The sequence below is a fragment of the Dama dama genome, chromosome 30, assembly GCF_033118175.1.
Source record: "Dama dama isolate Ldn47 chromosome 30, ASM3311817v1, whole genome shotgun sequence".
Classification (NCBI taxonomy): domain Eukaryota; kingdom Metazoa; phylum Chordata; class Mammalia; order Artiodactyla; family Cervidae; genus Dama; species Dama dama.
The window spans coordinates 19,088,081-19,104,983 of NC_083710.1; the positions used below are offsets into that span (position 1 = coordinate 19,088,081).

General features: G+C 38.6%; 1 protein-coding gene across 2 annotated transcripts in view; it reads right to left on the reverse strand.

Annotated features, from left to right (window-relative positions):
- Positions 1 to 3,307: 3,307 nt before the first annotated feature.
- Positions 3,308 to 16,903, reverse strand: part of NUFIP1 (nuclear FMR1 interacting protein 1) — a 29,248-nt gene continuing 15,652 nt past the window's right edge. For both annotated transcript variants that reach the window (XM_061133066.1, XM_061133065.1), the window contains 4 exons: positions 14,846 to 15,039; positions 8,216 to 8,332; positions 4,920 to 5,152; positions 3,308 to 3,610 (listed from right to left, as the gene is read on the reverse strand). In XM_061133066.1, the coding sequence (XP_060989049.1) occupies positions 3,494 to 3,610; positions 4,920 to 5,152; positions 8,216 to 8,332; positions 14,846 to 15,039 (661 nt within the window). In that variant the 3' untranslated portion in view covers positions 3,308 to 3,493. The remainder of the gene's footprint in view (positions 3,611 to 4,919; positions 5,153 to 8,215; positions 8,333 to 14,845; positions 15,040 to 16,903) is intronic.

A 16,903-nucleotide genomic window follows, 5' to 3' on the forward strand; every position in this document is an offset into this window, starting at 1 on the left:
GGACTACAAAGGAAGTCCTTGGAAGGTAACATCTGGAGAAATCTTTCAGAATAGAGCAAAAAGATCAAGACAAATTATATAAGTCCAGTGAAAGGATCAGGTCACGAAGTTCCATATTCACTTGGTAAGTCCAGAAAAACAAAAGAAAAAATGGAAAGAAAATAAATCATTTTAGAAACTGTCCTTAGTCCAAGAATGCTACAATTCTTCAGAGTGAAAGGACCATCAGATAAGCAGAATGAATGACATGTATCATATCCCACATACTTGGGCATTACTGATGAAACTTTAGGAGTCCAAGCATAAAAAGAAAACCCAAGGTTTTTCATGAAGGTGAAAATAACTTTTTGCCAATAAAGATAGAATTGGACTGCTGTCTGACTTTTAAGAAGCAATACTGGATACTAGCAATCATGTGTTCAATTTTGAACCTAATACCCTAAACTCATTTTTTTTTCATTGAAATGAGGATTCAACATTTAATTACTTGATGATATGCTGCAATAAACCAAAAAAACTAACCCTGGGATAAAGGGAAAAACAGTGAGAAGGAAACAGTGAACTAACAGTTTTCTAAGTAATGATGCATAATGTCAAGACACAAACACACACACACAAAGATAATAGAGATGAATCTAAAAAAACTCACATGATTGCACCAGGAGAAGAGGATCCAGGTGGGGAAGTGAAAGAATGCTAAGGTAACTGACTTAATTGGGAGATGAGTGAAAAATATAGCTACTGATTAATAAGAGAAAAAAAGTAACCCCTAACAAAACAGCAATATGTTGAATTAATTTCAAAGCACTAGGAGGAAAAACAAGGAGAAAAAACAACAATCAATCAAGCCAATAAAATGGTGAAATAAAAACAAGCACAATATTCAGAAAATACAAAATACAATGGCAGAACAGTCCAAACATTTCAACTGTTTCAATTAATATGAATGGATTAAATTTCCCAAAGACTCTTAGATTGAACTCCCCTAAACCTGTCTCGAAAATAGAAGCCCATGCAGAAAGTATTAAGGACAAAAAAGAATATCTCATAGTTGTAAAAGGCACAACTCACCAACAGTCACACAATGCTTTCACATCTCTGAAATCAATTCATTAAATGGACATCAAGAATGTAGAAGGTCTGACAATTAACAAGGCAAATCCCAAAAAGAACAGGCAAGGCACCCGTCTCCCCTCAAAACTCAGAATATTTACAAATATTGACCATGCATTCCATAAAGCAGAAACCATACAGGTTACACTCTACCTGCTTGGGAATTGTAAACATAACTTAAGCAATTCCTGGGTTAAATATAAAGGGAACTGAATCTGAAATTACCCCCAAGAAATAAACAACAGCCACCACAGCTTAACACTGTTGGACACAGCCAGGGCAGTACACAGTGGGGCATTTTCAGGCTTTTACTACATTTAACAAAAAACAAGAAAGACTGAAAATAAAACTTTGCACAATATACCTTAGAGCAGTGATTGTCAAAGCCCCTGGAGACATGATGGATCTTTGAAAATACACTAGGAGTCTGTGAATTCATTTATATATTTGAAACCTATGGAAATTGCATGCTAACCTGAGATAAAACTGCAGCCTAGTCAAAATTTGAATATTAAATCAGTTTGTAATATTGGTTACTTCTCTGTCCTGTTGAGATGAACTGGGTTAAGAGTCACATCTTTGAATAATGCAAGGTTTTATTCATTTTTCTTTTACTCCATTAAAGTATTATATGAACTGAATTAATGAATGAACTAGTTGGTAATTTTCCAAAATAAGGGGCTCTTTGGAGGAAGAGAGTAAAACAGAATCAAAAGGTCTATATGGTTGTTGCCAGGTTGGGAACCACTGACCTCAATATGACTGTTAATCTCAGGTCTGTGATGTCAGAGTGTCGTGTACCAGATGTTCCAGGATTCAGGACGGGATCTTTCAGACGTAGAGGAGCAAGAGGGGCAGAGGGCTGCTATCAGCTCTCTTGCCCTACTTCTTGAAGTCAAGATTCGTGGATTTCAATAATCATGATGTCAAGTAAAATTAATTTTCCAACTACAAGAGACTAAATTTTAAAAATCTAGCTCCTTTGACTGAATGTCAAGAGAGGAGCTCTAAGAAATGCATTTGAGTCAGCTCTGATGAGATGGATGAACCTAATACAGAGTGAAATAAGTCAGAAAGAGAAAAACAAATATCATATATTAATGCATATATATGGAATCTAGAAAGGAGGTACTGACGAACCTATCTGCAGGCCAGCAGCGGAAACACAGACATAGAGAACAGACATGGACACGGGTAGCAGAGGAGGGAGGAGAGGGTGGGACGGACGGAGAGAGCAGCATGGAAACATACCCGCTACCACATGGAAAAGGGTCAATGGGAATTTGTTCTATGACTGAGGGGACCCAAACCCGGGCTCTGTAACAACTTAGAGGAGTGCGATGGGGTGGGAGGTGGGAGGGAGGCTTAGGAAAGAAGGGACATATGTATACCTGTGGCTAATTCATGTTGATAATATGGCAGACACCAACACAATACTGTGAAGGAATTATTCTTCAATTAAAAATAAATACATTAAAAAAAAAAAGAGTAGAGTTCTAGCACTAGCTAGCACAAATGACTAGAATATAAAAGACCAGAACCTCTGGCATTATAGGATAAAAAGACCTTAGTAGCTGTTATTTATTTAAAACATATTTTAAAGGTTCAATTACTACCTTTATAAGCAAATTTTAATTCTTTAAAACTCATGTAATATTTCACAAATTACTATTTATACCATAAAAAAGTAACTTAACCTCATCAAGTACTATACTTTACATACTTTTTCACAGGAAAAAAATTTTTAAATGTCCAATTCTGAACCATACCAAAAAGAAGCACTTCTACTGAACTGGAACATAAACAGAAGCCATATATCTATAATATTTCAAATGATAAATACCTGAGCTGCCAATAGGTGAATGTCAACATGTCTTTTGAAATAAACAGCAGAAATTTAAATTTCAAGATGTTCTCATTGTTTTAATTTGCTCTGGTTTATTTTAAAATACCCTCCCTTTGCAGGGGTTAAAGAGACTCTTCCTCTCTCATTTATTAAAAACAAAATGACTATTTCTCTCCCCAACCTACAGTTCTCCTCAGCTGAATTAAAAAAATTTTTAAGTTTTTTCCCTTACCACTAAACCAACATCTTCAATTCTTATCTGGCCCAAGAGTAGACTTCCTTATACAACAGCAATAAATACAAAGTAGAATTCTGCTAGCAAATATTACATTTGATCCCAACAATACAGACAGTCTTAAAAATCAATTAGGTATTTATTTGTATAGCATCAAAGACTTGAAAATCCTATATAATAGCCCATGAGGCTTACAATTTAATTACTAATCCAGTTGAAAAAAGAAGAATTTTCACCCACAAACTTGAGGTTGTTACTATTTTACATGCTTCAGACATGTGTGCTAAAACACCAGATACCTATTCATCTTTAGTTTTCACAGTAGTAGTATTAAGTCCAAAAAAGTCTTTTTTGATGATGTACCGAACACACTGCAAAATCACATTTCTTTCATGTCGAATGTCCGGAGCTAACAGCTAAAAAATAATAAATAAAAAGATTAGCTTTTAAATAAAATACATCCAAGAAGCACCATCTAAGATATTCTATGTGCCTTCTCTATATGAAGAACACAGAATAATAAATATTTGTATTATATTTACTAATTATTTCACTAAAAAACAATGCAAGAATATCTCCTTTTAACCAAAACTATCGAGATTTAAACACTAGTATTCAAGGTCCTCTCCAGGAGTATCAAGGATGGAAAGGGAAAATTAGGTTCAGAAGTTTACAATTTTTTACATCTAAAAACCACGTTAAACAGGATTCTCCCAAACTGAAATCGATAAACAATATAGAAACTGGTATGGAGCTATAGTAAATATAGTAATAAACTATCAGTAAATAATCCCAACATTCCTGGTCTTTCAGAATTTCCCACTTTTGTGCTTACTGTAAGTGAAAGAAAGCTGAAAATCCCTGCTATCTAGCATACATAACCAAGGAATCACATGTGATTTGCCAAGAAGAATAATGTAACTACTCATTTTATTTCTCGTGTAAATGTAATTCAGAAACACCCACACATGAACTTTCAGAAGGAAAACATTTTAAAAATGAAGTTTCCAAAGAAAACATTTTAAGAACGAAGTTTCCTTTACATAGCACCAAAATTTACGAGAGTACATTTCAGATCAATTTTATTAAGAAGCAACTGTGTCCACATGTAACATGCCATAGTCTGTAGTGACAGAACACTTGAGCCGCAGCACAAGCACTTCTCTAACCAGGCAAAAATCAGACTCTGCACAGAACGTCACCAGGTAGTGATTCCACAATTCCACTAAACATTTCAGAGTATCTCTATCACTCTTAGATATGAAAGTCTTAGATCTCTGAACAGGTTCATGTCCATTACTTAGAATCAAAAGAGGCATTGTTTCTTTATAATTTAAAGAAAAATCATAAGCTTTTGAGCACATCACACTGAGAAAAGTCAACAATGCACAAAATAAACACATAAAAACCTTTTTCTCCCTTTAGCCTGCACTGTATTTAGTTGTGCTTTCAAGGAAAATTTTTAAAAGGTCAGTTCACTTCGATACTTACCAACTACCTAGCCTAGGTTCTTTTATTTTAAGCAGTTTTGAAAATTGTTAATTATCCCATACTTACTGAGTATCATCTATATTCCCAAGGCAATTTCAGAACGAAGGTACACAGATGACCCTTCAAGGAGCATGTGTCTCTGGCAACCTTAAAACACACACACGGACGGACACACACGCACACACACGCCCAGCAGCTCTATTATCAGGACACGAGAACACAAAGACCGCTTACCATTTCCAGGAGATACGGATGGTGTGTTCTTGGTTCAAATAATGTTCGGTAGTTGAGATCCTTTTTCTTCCTCTTAGGATTTGCGTTTTTAAAGCTTCTCCTTTGGCTCTCACACTTGGCTTCTGAGGACTTTTTAACAGCTGCGTTAGCATCTTGACTTGGTTTCTCAGGAGCACTGCTGTGAAGAACCTGGTCTTCTGCCAGAATGTCTGCTTCAGTCTTGATGGGAGCTTCTACACATGATGAAAAATAAACGCGAAAATAACAAAGTAAAACACAGGTAAAACTTACAAAAATAACCAATAAAAACACCCCCCACAATAATCTCCTTCCCCAGCCCTAACAGTTATTTAGTTAAAACTGAGCATGTACAGTCTATTACAGAATTTTTCAAATTGGGAACTATGACTGCCAATAACTGAGGAGATTACTGCAAAGAGCTATGGAAAATGATCCCCACGAAAGAAGTAATACCAGATGGAAACTTGGATCTACACAAAGGAATGAAGAGTGCCAGAGACAGTCAATATGTGGATAAATACAAAAGACCTTTTTCATTTGAAAACATTTTGTAAAGATAATTGACAATCGAAAGCAAAAATGCATAATAACTATGTATGTGGGGGTTATTAGCATCCACAGAACTAAAACCTGAGAGAATAGCACAAAGGAAGGGAAGGGGAAAATCTAAGTATATTGCTGTAAAATTCTTAAATTACAGAACACCCCGTTGTACTGTGCGCTTTGATTTAATGGTCTTCAGAGACACAGCATTTTGTACAAATGGAAGGCTTGTGGCAACAATGACCAAGTCTGTTAGCACCATTTTTCCAACACTGTTGGTTCACTTTGTGTCTCTGCATCACATTCTGATGATTGTTGCTCAATGTCTCAGACTTTCACTGCTATTGTATGTTACGGTCATGTGTAATCGCTGATACTACTATTATAACTGTGTTGGGTCACCATGAACCATGTCCATATAAGACAACCAATTAACAACGTTATGTTCTGACTGCTCCACCTCCCTGCCATTCTCCTCTCTCTCTCCTTCTCCTCAGGCCTCCCTATTCCCTGAGACATCATACTGAAATTAGTATACAGTTAATAACCATACTAACGGTTAATAACCACAGGCTTCCTCAGTGGGTCAGCTGTAAAGAATCCACCTGAAATGCAGGAGCTCCAGGAGATCGGGTTCGACCCCTGGGTCAGGAAGATCCCCATGAGTAGCAAATGGCAACACACACAATTTTCTTGCCTGTGAAATCCTTTGGAGAGAGAAGCCTAGCGGGCTATAGTCCACGGGGTCCCAAAGTAGGACATGACTTAGCGACTAAAACAAAAACAGAGATGCTATTTCATGGTTCAGAGAAGGCTCACTTTATTTCCCTGCTTTATGTATTGCAAAATCCTGCTGTGTCAATGTCCTATCCCATCCTATAGCCCAGTAACACTGCAAGTTAGAAATCTGCCAGTGACCTGGATGGCTTAATAAAAGTGAATTCAAATTACATAAAATAATTCTTAAGGCTCAGGAATGTGAAACAAGGACTTTTCCCTGAAGGCAGGACATTTTAGACAGTCAAACTGAACCCATACAAAGGCAAAAGAAGAGCTATGCACCACCTATTGCCACACAAAGAAAGATGTAATGGAAGGCAATACAGTTGGCTTCTTTAGACCTAAGCTTTACGTCAGCTTTGCCACATACTAGTTTTGCCAGTGTATCCTCTTGAAACTTCAGTGTCTATAAAATAAAGGGCTGAAACCTTGATCCCTTCCAGTTTCCTCTCTGCCTTCTCAAAGTAGCAGCTCAAAAGGAAGACATGAGTATAAAACTATTAAATATCTTATCTTAGGAATGAGAGAGGAAAGCATTTGTAGAGCTGTTTTTATAGGATTCAGTAATCTGGTAACAGCTTTCTTTGCTATCACCTGTCATAAATACACAAGATAAGCAGGAAACGTAATATGTGTTTAAAGAATAACTTCATCTTCATATCAGTGTACTGGAAACAAGAGTAAGGAACTAAATACTGTTTTTCTTAAAATTCAAAAAAAAAAAAAAGAAGAAGAGGCAACCATCTGTAAAGGACTCCTCTGATAAAGCCTAAGTAGATTATATTTCAAAATTCAAGTAGCCTTTAACCAGTTACCATAGTAAAGCTTGGCCTTTCAAAAAGAGGGGGAAAAAAACTCCTATGTTATAGATACCCCGATCTAAACCTTACCTTTCATATTAAAGCCCAACTCTTCCTTCTTCAGCATCTTCCAATTAATAAACATTGATTTTCTCTAGCTTAGTCAACATTAAAACTCCTGCCATCTTCATCCAATTACATTTAAATCTCCCTTCATCCTACATTTTCACTTTGAAGACCCTCTATTCCTGTCTTCAGTAGAGGCCCTACCATGATGACGCATCTGAGACATACACTCAGAATTCTCTCGTGGCTGGCGAAGCCCAGATATAACGACCACACAGAGCCAGGTTCAGAGGTGCAACAGGACGCATGGTCATTCACTAAACAAACGCAGGGATACTGACGTGAACCTTGGCTTGAGTTGCCCATACTGCCAAGCCTATTCATAGCCCTTTTAGGAGGCCCTAAAAGAGATGCTAGATATTGAGTGGGTTTATCACCATCACTTTTTTGGGGGGGAGGGGGAGTTTGTCATCATCTTTTAATATTAAAACATGTATCCTGAATAATGTTAACTTCTCAGAACCACTATCAAAAGGATTCCATGTCTCCCAACCTTAAAAATACACAGACTAATGCAACACAAGCATGTATGATTCCTGTGTTCTCCAAATGAGGCAGTTTAGGTAAATGTGCTCTTTAAGGAGCAATGCCCCATATACAGGTAAGGAATTGTACCATCCTCTTTGTCATAAAGGACCTCTCACCAGCTTAAAAAGGTGCAAAACATGTTAAGACAAGGATTTTTGAGAGTGGGAAGAAGTAACTAACTTCCTTCGCTTTATCTGTTAAGAGTTTTCTCTGATTCATTAGTGGATACTCTCTCTTCCCTCCCTCTTCTCTCATGTTGTTTTTGCCCCTCTCTCCTAGAGGAGCAACACAGTTCTCCATCTCTCCCACTTACCTCCATCCCATGCTAACTCCTCAATCAAATGAGAAAGGAATTTAAGGCTCAACTAAAGAACGTGCACGACACATCTCGTCCTCAGATACATACACGTGAAAGGATGCTACTGACGCACAGTGGACACCAAAGGCAACAGCGGAAGGACACACACCCAACTGTCAGCGCCTGAAGCCAAGGCTTACCTTCTGGCTCGCTCTCTGACCCCGAGAGGCTGCCGTAGCTGCTCATCAGGGAGCACAGCGCTGGGGTCACCTCCTTGGGGATGACAGCGCTCTGCGGTCTCTCCTCTTTGTCAGATTCTGAAATAGGGAGCACCGAGAATGAAACTATGTACCAAAAACACCTACCCGCATAAACAAGGAAGCTGACAGCCCCCCACTCCCTCATGTGCTAGTGAAAAGAAAGCCCTTACTGATCACTTCCTCAATCTTCCTGAAAAAGAAATCCAGGAGACTTGAAAACTCTCCCCTTGGTTTAAATCTTTACAGTCAGAGAAGCTATCTGCCCCAAAGAGAAAACAGAGGGGCAAATGGAGCTGTATGCAACTCAAGTCTCTTACCAAGCTCACTGGTATGGAACCTGGGTCTTCTCTAAATGAATCAGACAGTCTTTGTCATTAATTACTTTATTTTATGCTATTAATTAATTTTATTACAGTACCAGGAAGGCCATAAATGTATTTAACATCACTGGACTAGGATCATGGACTCTGAAAATCAGATTTGGAGTAAATAAAATATAAATGGCCACTCTTTTTAAGACTGGTTTAGAGGGTACAAGTACTATTTCAACCTTTCTACAGTTAAAGGCACAAACATACACTTCACTGAATCTGGCCTAAATTTTTATTATTTAGAATTTCTAAGAACTTAAGTAAACAAGCCAAGTATGAGAATTTAGCGAGTACTAAGAGACTGCCAAAGGTAAAGTGTTTGATCAGAGCCCAGCAAGTTTAGTTGTAGCCCCAGGACACCACCTATTGCATTTATTTTTGGCAGCTCTGAAAGTGTATTACATTCATTGTGAACAAGTCAGTAGTGCCTGACGGAAGAGTGAAGACAATAACTTGCCTGTGTAATGAACCAGCTCAACCCACAACCAATATGAAATGTTTCAAGACAGTACTGAACATTCACCAAGTCAGTCTAAGGAAACCGAAGCATGCCAGTAGGAAAAAGGAGTGTAATTTTATATGAGTACGGAACTACCACCTTCTGGCAGATGAAGTTAAATCCTCTGTCTCCACCAATCCACACTGCCCAGTACCCACTCCAAAAACTGCTCTTTGTCCATTTTGAGCTAACTTATTATCTTTTCTCCTGAATTAATAAAGGGGAATTGAAAATATGCAGTTTTATTTATAAATTACTAGTGGATAAAACAGAATCTGCAACAATATTAGTGTGGAGACTGTTCATCTCATTGTTTAAATGATGATATGCCAAAACGCAGACACACCAGAAAGTACAGTACAGATGACTATATAAAGCATGAGCACATTTAACCCTTTTGAAGTATCACCTTCACTATTAAGTAAAGGTGATAAAACCAAAATTCAAGAGAATCTGAACTGGATGATCCCTCAGGTAACACAACTATACAACAGCTGGGTCAAATTTAAATCCTGGCTACCTGACCCTAAATCCCAAGTATTAAGTAGTGGGCTAGAATATCTCCTACAGATACATAAAGTCTTCTGATAATTAAGTCACCCTACCAAACCCTCTCTATGATCAAGAATAACGCTAAGAAATGTCTTTCAGCTACAGCCCATTTCTCTGCTCCCTTTCACAGCAAAACCCCAACTACTTATATAACTCACCAGGGAAGTCGCCTGGGCCTGAAATTTCCTACAACTATCTGACCCTCTAGAATCTACTTCAATCTGTCTTTCAGGCCCACCAGACCAGCGAACTTTTTCTTCCAAGTTCACCAGATTCTTCTGTGTTGCCAAGTCTAGAGGTCACCTGCTGGTGTTCACCTCATCTAACCTAGTGACAACATCTGACAGTACAACCGACCCTTGAACAACACAGGCTTGAAGTTCATAGGTCCACTCACACACAAGTATTTTTCAATACTAAATACTACTGAAACCAACCTGCGATTAGCTGAATCCACGGATTCAGAGCGGTGGATGCAGAACCACATCACATGAAGGGGAAACTACGGGTTAGACTCGAGTTTTCAAGCACGTGGAAGGCGGACACTCCTAACCTCTGCAATTGTTCAAGGTCAACAGGAGACCTTCCTGTGACTTCCAGAACCCTTTCACTTGGCTCTCCTTTCCCAATCTCCCTACTAATTTCTCCTCATTGACCAACTTCAAAATTCTTGAGCGTCCCTGGGTCCAGTCCTCAGCAACCTTTCCCTCTGTGCCTCTTTCTCCTCTTATGATCTCACTGTACCTCAAATCTTAAAGTATTAGAGGCCAATAAATCACAACTGTATACCTTGTTTTCCCCTAAACCCCATAATAAACTATTGTTCAACATCTCTACTCAGATATCAAACCAGCATCTGAAAGGTTAGCATGCCCCAAAACAAAAAACACTTGATTTCTCCTCCAAACATGCCTGCCAGTTAGCCTCCATCTCAGTAAATGCCAGCTCTTTTCAATGGTTATACCAAAACCTAGCAATCATCCTGACTCTTCTCTTTCTCACACACCATATCCAAACTGGCAACAATTACCAGCTGGCAACAAATGCCAGCTCTGTTTTGAACATATATCCAGAATCATACTCATTACTTCACTCCTACAACTGCAGTACAAGTCAACATGTCTTACCTAGACAGTTCTAGCATCCTCCTGAAAGAACAGCCTGATATGATCTGCCCACCGCTGCAGTCCATTCGCCACTTTAACACATCACACCACCTCTCTGCTCAACCTCAGAGTCAAGTCCCAAGTCCCTTCCTGCCTCAGACAGGACCCTGTTAGAGCTGGTCCCTCACCCCTTTCTTCCTGGCTTACTCCACCCCAACCCCGCTCTCCCCCAGTACACCAGCAAGCTCTCTCCGTGGCGTGTTTGCACTTGTTGCTTTCTTTGCTTGGGAAACCCTCAGGTCTCAGCCCCTAATTTCACTCAGATTTCTTAGTATCCCCTTATCAGATATGCCTTCGCTAATTATACTAAATAGCACACTCCTTTCTCCAACTGCCATTCTCAGTTCTTTTCCTTGACTTTACTCATCCTCATGAAGGATATCAACCCATATTTATTTACTGTAGCTTCCCCAAGCAGAACATAAGGTTCAGGAGAGAAGGGGTTTGGCTTTGTTCAGTATACTGTATCCTCTGAACCTAGAACAGTACATAAATGCTCAACAAATATTTGAAGAACAAACTGTTGCATGAATGAGTTAAATAAGGACAAGTTCAAAACGGGTAACTAGAACAGAATGACTGAACTATGCCGAGGTGGGGCCATAACAAAAACCTGGCTTCATCTGGATTCAAAGACTATTTCGTTTTTTCAATAAAATGATTCTATTTTTCTTAAAAAATCACATATATGTGTCTTAAGAAAAATACTGAGGGATATAAAACGTGAGCAGTGGCTGTCTCCATAAGTTAAGGAAGTATATTGCTTTTTATTTTATGCTTTTCCATTTTTTCCCCCTATTTTTTGCATCATTTTTATAATCAAGAGATGAATTATAAAGAAAACATAGGAAAATGAAACCTGGAGGCAAGAATTTCCTCACAATTCAAGAAGCGGACTGCATAGCTTTAATTGGCCTACATATCAACCCTTCTTCCTGCCTTCTTTTTTTTCTAGACTTTATATTTTGAATCCATTTTAGATTTACACAAGCATTGCAAAGCTAGTGCCAAGATTTTCCATAAACCCTTCACCTAGCTTCCCCTAATGCTAACATCTTACATAACTACAGTGCATTTACCACAGCTAACAAATGAACACTGGGAGAGCACCACCCCCTAAGCTATAGACCGCGCTGCAACTTCACCAGTCCCCACTGCCGTCCCTCCTCCGCTCCAGGAGTCCCTCCTCCGCAGCGCATCGTGTCAGCCTCAGGGCACCTCATCTGCGTCCTCTCTCAGCCCACGACAATCTTCAGGATTTCCCCGCCTTTCACCAACTTGACTGTTTAAAGACTGCTGGTCAATTACTGCAGAAGATCCCTTAGCTGGGTCTGATGTTTTCTGATGGTCAGACCGAGGTTATGGATTTTAGGCAGTGTCCTTCTCATCGTGTATCTGGGGGGACACATCAACCTGACTTATAACTGGTGATGTCAGCCGTGACCACTTACGGGTCTCCACCATAAAGTTACTATTCTTCTCTTTCCTTACTCTATTTCTAGAAACAAGTCACTAAGTCCAGCCCACATTCAAGGGGAAGGAAATTAAGCTCTATCTCTTGGAATAAGGAATAGCAAAGAATTTTAGACGGATGTTAAAACCACAACCTGGGTGGTTGGCGTACTCATTACTAGGAGTGCGCTATAGCTCACTATACATAACTGCCTTCCTAAGGGTGAGAGCTAGGAGTTCACACGAATGAGCAGCTCTTTTCTTATTTCATTACCTTCAGTTATGTTCTGGGGACACACCACACATGACTCTGGCTCATGTGAAGGAAGCTTCTCTAAACAAGGTAAAACTGATAAACTGGAGAGTTGAGATGCTGAGAATATTTAGGGTATGTGGGAAAAAAAAGGGTACATGTGGTTTCCTGGAGCTATACTTGGGAGTGGAAAGTTGAAAAACCAATGCTCTAAAACATAGATTTGTAAAGTGTAAAAGTCCAGAAGAAATCCCAAGTAAAGGATAACAGGAATTTAAATGGAACCTTTCCTACAAAATCAAGCGACCATAATTTGATTGTTGGTATTCTGATTTCCTCAAAGAACAACATCACTAATATATAGCTTACTTTTAGGATTTTTGTATTCAAGCCTTACATGTTCATCTCTGACCTTCACAAAAGTAAGGGTTTCAACATTAAGCCACAACAAAATGACTTGATATCTCTCACTCAACTGCTCCTAGGAACCTGACTGAATGTTTTCTATTATGAGGATGAAAGGTATTTAACTACTGTTTCTCAAGTCTAAAGTGTTCTCTTGAAGATCTAGACACAGGCTTAAATACAGGCAAGATACAGTCATCTTTTCGTTAGTGCTTCACTGGACTAGCACACACTGAAACACTTCTTTAAAAAATGGGAAAACAGAATTACCCAACCAGAGCTAACAATACGAAGGCAAAGACTATTCAACGCTACAGAACCCTTCAAATGTTCATTTAGAAAGTTGCATAAAGCGAAGAACTACGTAATTTTCAAGTTAGTTAATGTTTGTAACAGTAGTCTTCATATTTGTGTTTCAAGTATTTTAATGACGTGGAAGTTTCTATTTAGGCACAGATTGTATTTCATCATCAAGGTCACAAGCTGTAAGCTTGAATAAGTATGTGGGCACTCTCCAACATTTTTTGAAGGGAAAAAAAAACACAAATCAGTGCCCAAGAGTAAACTGAGCCCTGGCCCCGAATGTCTCCTGCCCTTTCCTCGCTATTAGCAAGGATAAGAAGATGCTTTTTTAAAACTCTCTTCCACATCTTAACTATCCTAGACCCAAACAACATAGATTTGCTTTTTGGGGCCAGATTCAGATTTCACATTTGGAGGTAGTGCAGTATACTAGGAGTAAGACTCCTAACTCTGACTCTGTCACTAACTAGCGGCATGACTAACGTAAATGACTCTAAGTTCCTCGGTTCAAAAACGGAAGCAGCAACGGCATGTACATGAAAGACTGTTATGAAGCAAAGAGCTATTATACACAAAGCACTCAGAGCAAAGTTAAGTACCTTACTTAATAAGTGTTAGTTGGTGTTAAAATATGTATTACTATTATTCCTACTGAATTTTATCTTGTCATTCTTAGCCCAACATTTCCTTATGCCAAGATCTTTTTCCATCCTGATTTAGTCAATGAAGCAGTCCCCCCTCCATTTCTTCCCATCCTTTAAGTTCAATAATCGGCTGTGTGATTATCGTAGAAGCCACCTTCCCCCAAGCTGAGCAGGGCCTGCTGGCAAACCTACAACAACCCCTCATCAGTCCCCTCACTGGTGACCCGCCTTTGCAGAAGCAGCAGCACTATAGATAAAGCCTCACACCTTGTTACTGGAAAGATGGTAAAATATTTACATTGATGTTTTCATTTTTCAGAAGAGAAATGAAGCCTTAGAGGCTGAATGATATCTTTCTGTGACAGCAACATTTCTGTCCTTTAATTTTTCAACTTGTAAGCAAGAGTAAATTTATCTCCCAAATTCTAGAGGGAACTCAAGAATAAATAATAAACATATAAATATACTCTATGCTGTGAGGAAGAACCGTATTATTTAATATACTGAATTAATGTTATTTATCCAAAGAGACCAGTTTCATGCTGAGTAGCATAAATACTGGCTTCCCTTGGAATACTGCTTTCTAGGTGGGAAAATTCATCTAATGGTGTAAATCTGAATTCACAGCATCAATACATTCAAAACAGTCTTAAGATATTTTTAAAGATTATATGATACTATGCAAATTACCCAATAAATATAACCGTTCTCCCACATTCTGCATGCTTCATGCATTCATACCCAAGATTCATAAAAAGTTTCTTAAAGTGACATTTTAAATAAGACACTCCTATTAGGAACAAAAGCATCATTCTACTTTTTTACATTTTTACCATTAAACTCTCCATAAACAAGGATGTGAAGAATGAACTTCTGCATCATTGTCTATACTCTTAAAAACACGGTGTTTTCCTATTTAGCTTACCAGAATCAGTGTTTACCAAAACACCGAGGGGGTCTGAATTTGCCTCAGGTGGACTTTCAGGCTTCAAATCACACAAATGATTGCCTGACCCAGCAGCTGTTCTCTGTTCAGAATGGCCATTTTTCCATTTGTGATGTTTGCCAGGACTTTGGATTTTTGCCATCTGCGAATGTCTGGTCATCCCCTTCATCTTGCTGCAATAAGAAAAATGCAATTCTTAATATAAAAGGCACTGACCTTTCAAGAAAAATTTGAAAAAGATTGCTAAATGCAAAAGAAACTTAGCTGTCAAATCAATTACTTGTCACCTACTACACTAAAGAGATCAGAAAAAAATAAACTCAATGGCTTCCAAAGACAGAACGTTAAATGAAAACACACAATATATCATACTTGATCAATTCGAAATTGCCCATTTCCTTCCATAAATTTCCTTCCCTCTAAATTGGGCTATGTTGTACAATCAACAGCAAGTGAGTTTACCTGGCAGCATTCTTTCATTCCTATCATACATAAGATAAAACGGTCCTCGGGGCTTCCCAGGTGGCCCGAGTGGTAAAGAACCCGCCTGTCAGTGCAGGTGTGGGTTCCAACCCTGGATTTGGAAGATCCCCTGGCGGAGGACAGGGCAACCCACTCCAGTATTCTTGTCTGGAGAATTCCATGGACAGAGGAGCCTGGCAGGCTACAGTCCACAGGGTTGCAATGAGCTGGACAAGACTGAAGCGACACAGCTCACAAAATACTCCTTAGACTTTACAAAGTGTGTTAACTCTTATCTACTTAATTTTAAGGAGTCTTAAAGTTTCTGACGATTTTACAAACATGCTACCTTGTTTCTTGTTTGAGCTTCATGATAACGCCTTGAAACCGATTAGACAGGTATTAGGTTGACAAAAGGGTTCTGGTTTTTCCAGAACCTTTTTCAGAATCTTACGGAAAAACCCAAACAAATATTTTGGCCAACTCAATTATTATTCTCTTCATGGTACAGGGGGATAAACTTAAAGATCATAGACCAAGCACAATTTCACAGCTAGCTCAAATCAAGTGCCCTCTCAACCACCTTAATTACTATACTTAAGAGGAAAACAAATAATTATGTGAGCACATGCTTATGGAAACTATGCACAGGGAAAAAAAAAAAGACCTTTTGAAAAAAGGCTCATTACATATACTCTCAATGGACAGTAATACAAGGTAAGAAAATAATACTAAGGCATATAATAATAAGCTTAAAGCTAGTGATGAAAAGAAAATCTTAAAAGCAACCAGAGATAAAAGGTATTTTACATAGAGGAACAAGGTAATGGTAACAGCAGGTTTCTCTTGGAAACCATGCAAATAAGAAAACAGAGGGGCAACATCTTTAAAGTACTGTAAATATCAAAAACACCATTAACCTAGAACTGCATATCTAGCAAAATTATGTGGACTGTAGCCCACCAGGCTCCTCTGTCCATGGGATTCTCCAGGCAAGAATACTGGAGTGGGTTGCCATTTCCTTCTCCATCAAATAGGAAGGTAAAATAAAGATCTCTTCAGACACATAAAGCTGAAAGAAGTTATCTTCAGCACACCCTCACTATAAGAAATGTTAAAGGAAGTCTTTTAGGCAAAAGAAAAATAGGATCAGATGGAAAGATGATCTACACTCAAGAATGAAGGCTAAGAGAAATGGTTAACCACACAGGCACCCTAGCCAGCAGCTAACCAACCCCTGGCTGTGACTCTGTCAAGATCAGCAGATAACCCCCAACTGACCGCAGATACGTGTGCTATTGAGACTAACATATGAGAGGGAAAAAAAACACGAAACAAGACACCTATCAAGAGTAAAAAGGCAAGCCACAAGTTTCAAGACTGCATCTGCACCACCTATACTCTATACAAAAAATGACCTGTATCTAAGTAAGTAACGCCTACAAATCAAGAAAAGCAACTCTATTAAAAAACAGTCAAAGACTTGAACTGGCACTTCATAAGAGAATATTAAAATGACCAGTAAGTATATAAAAAGATGCCCAACATCATTAGTCATGAGGGAAATGGCATGAC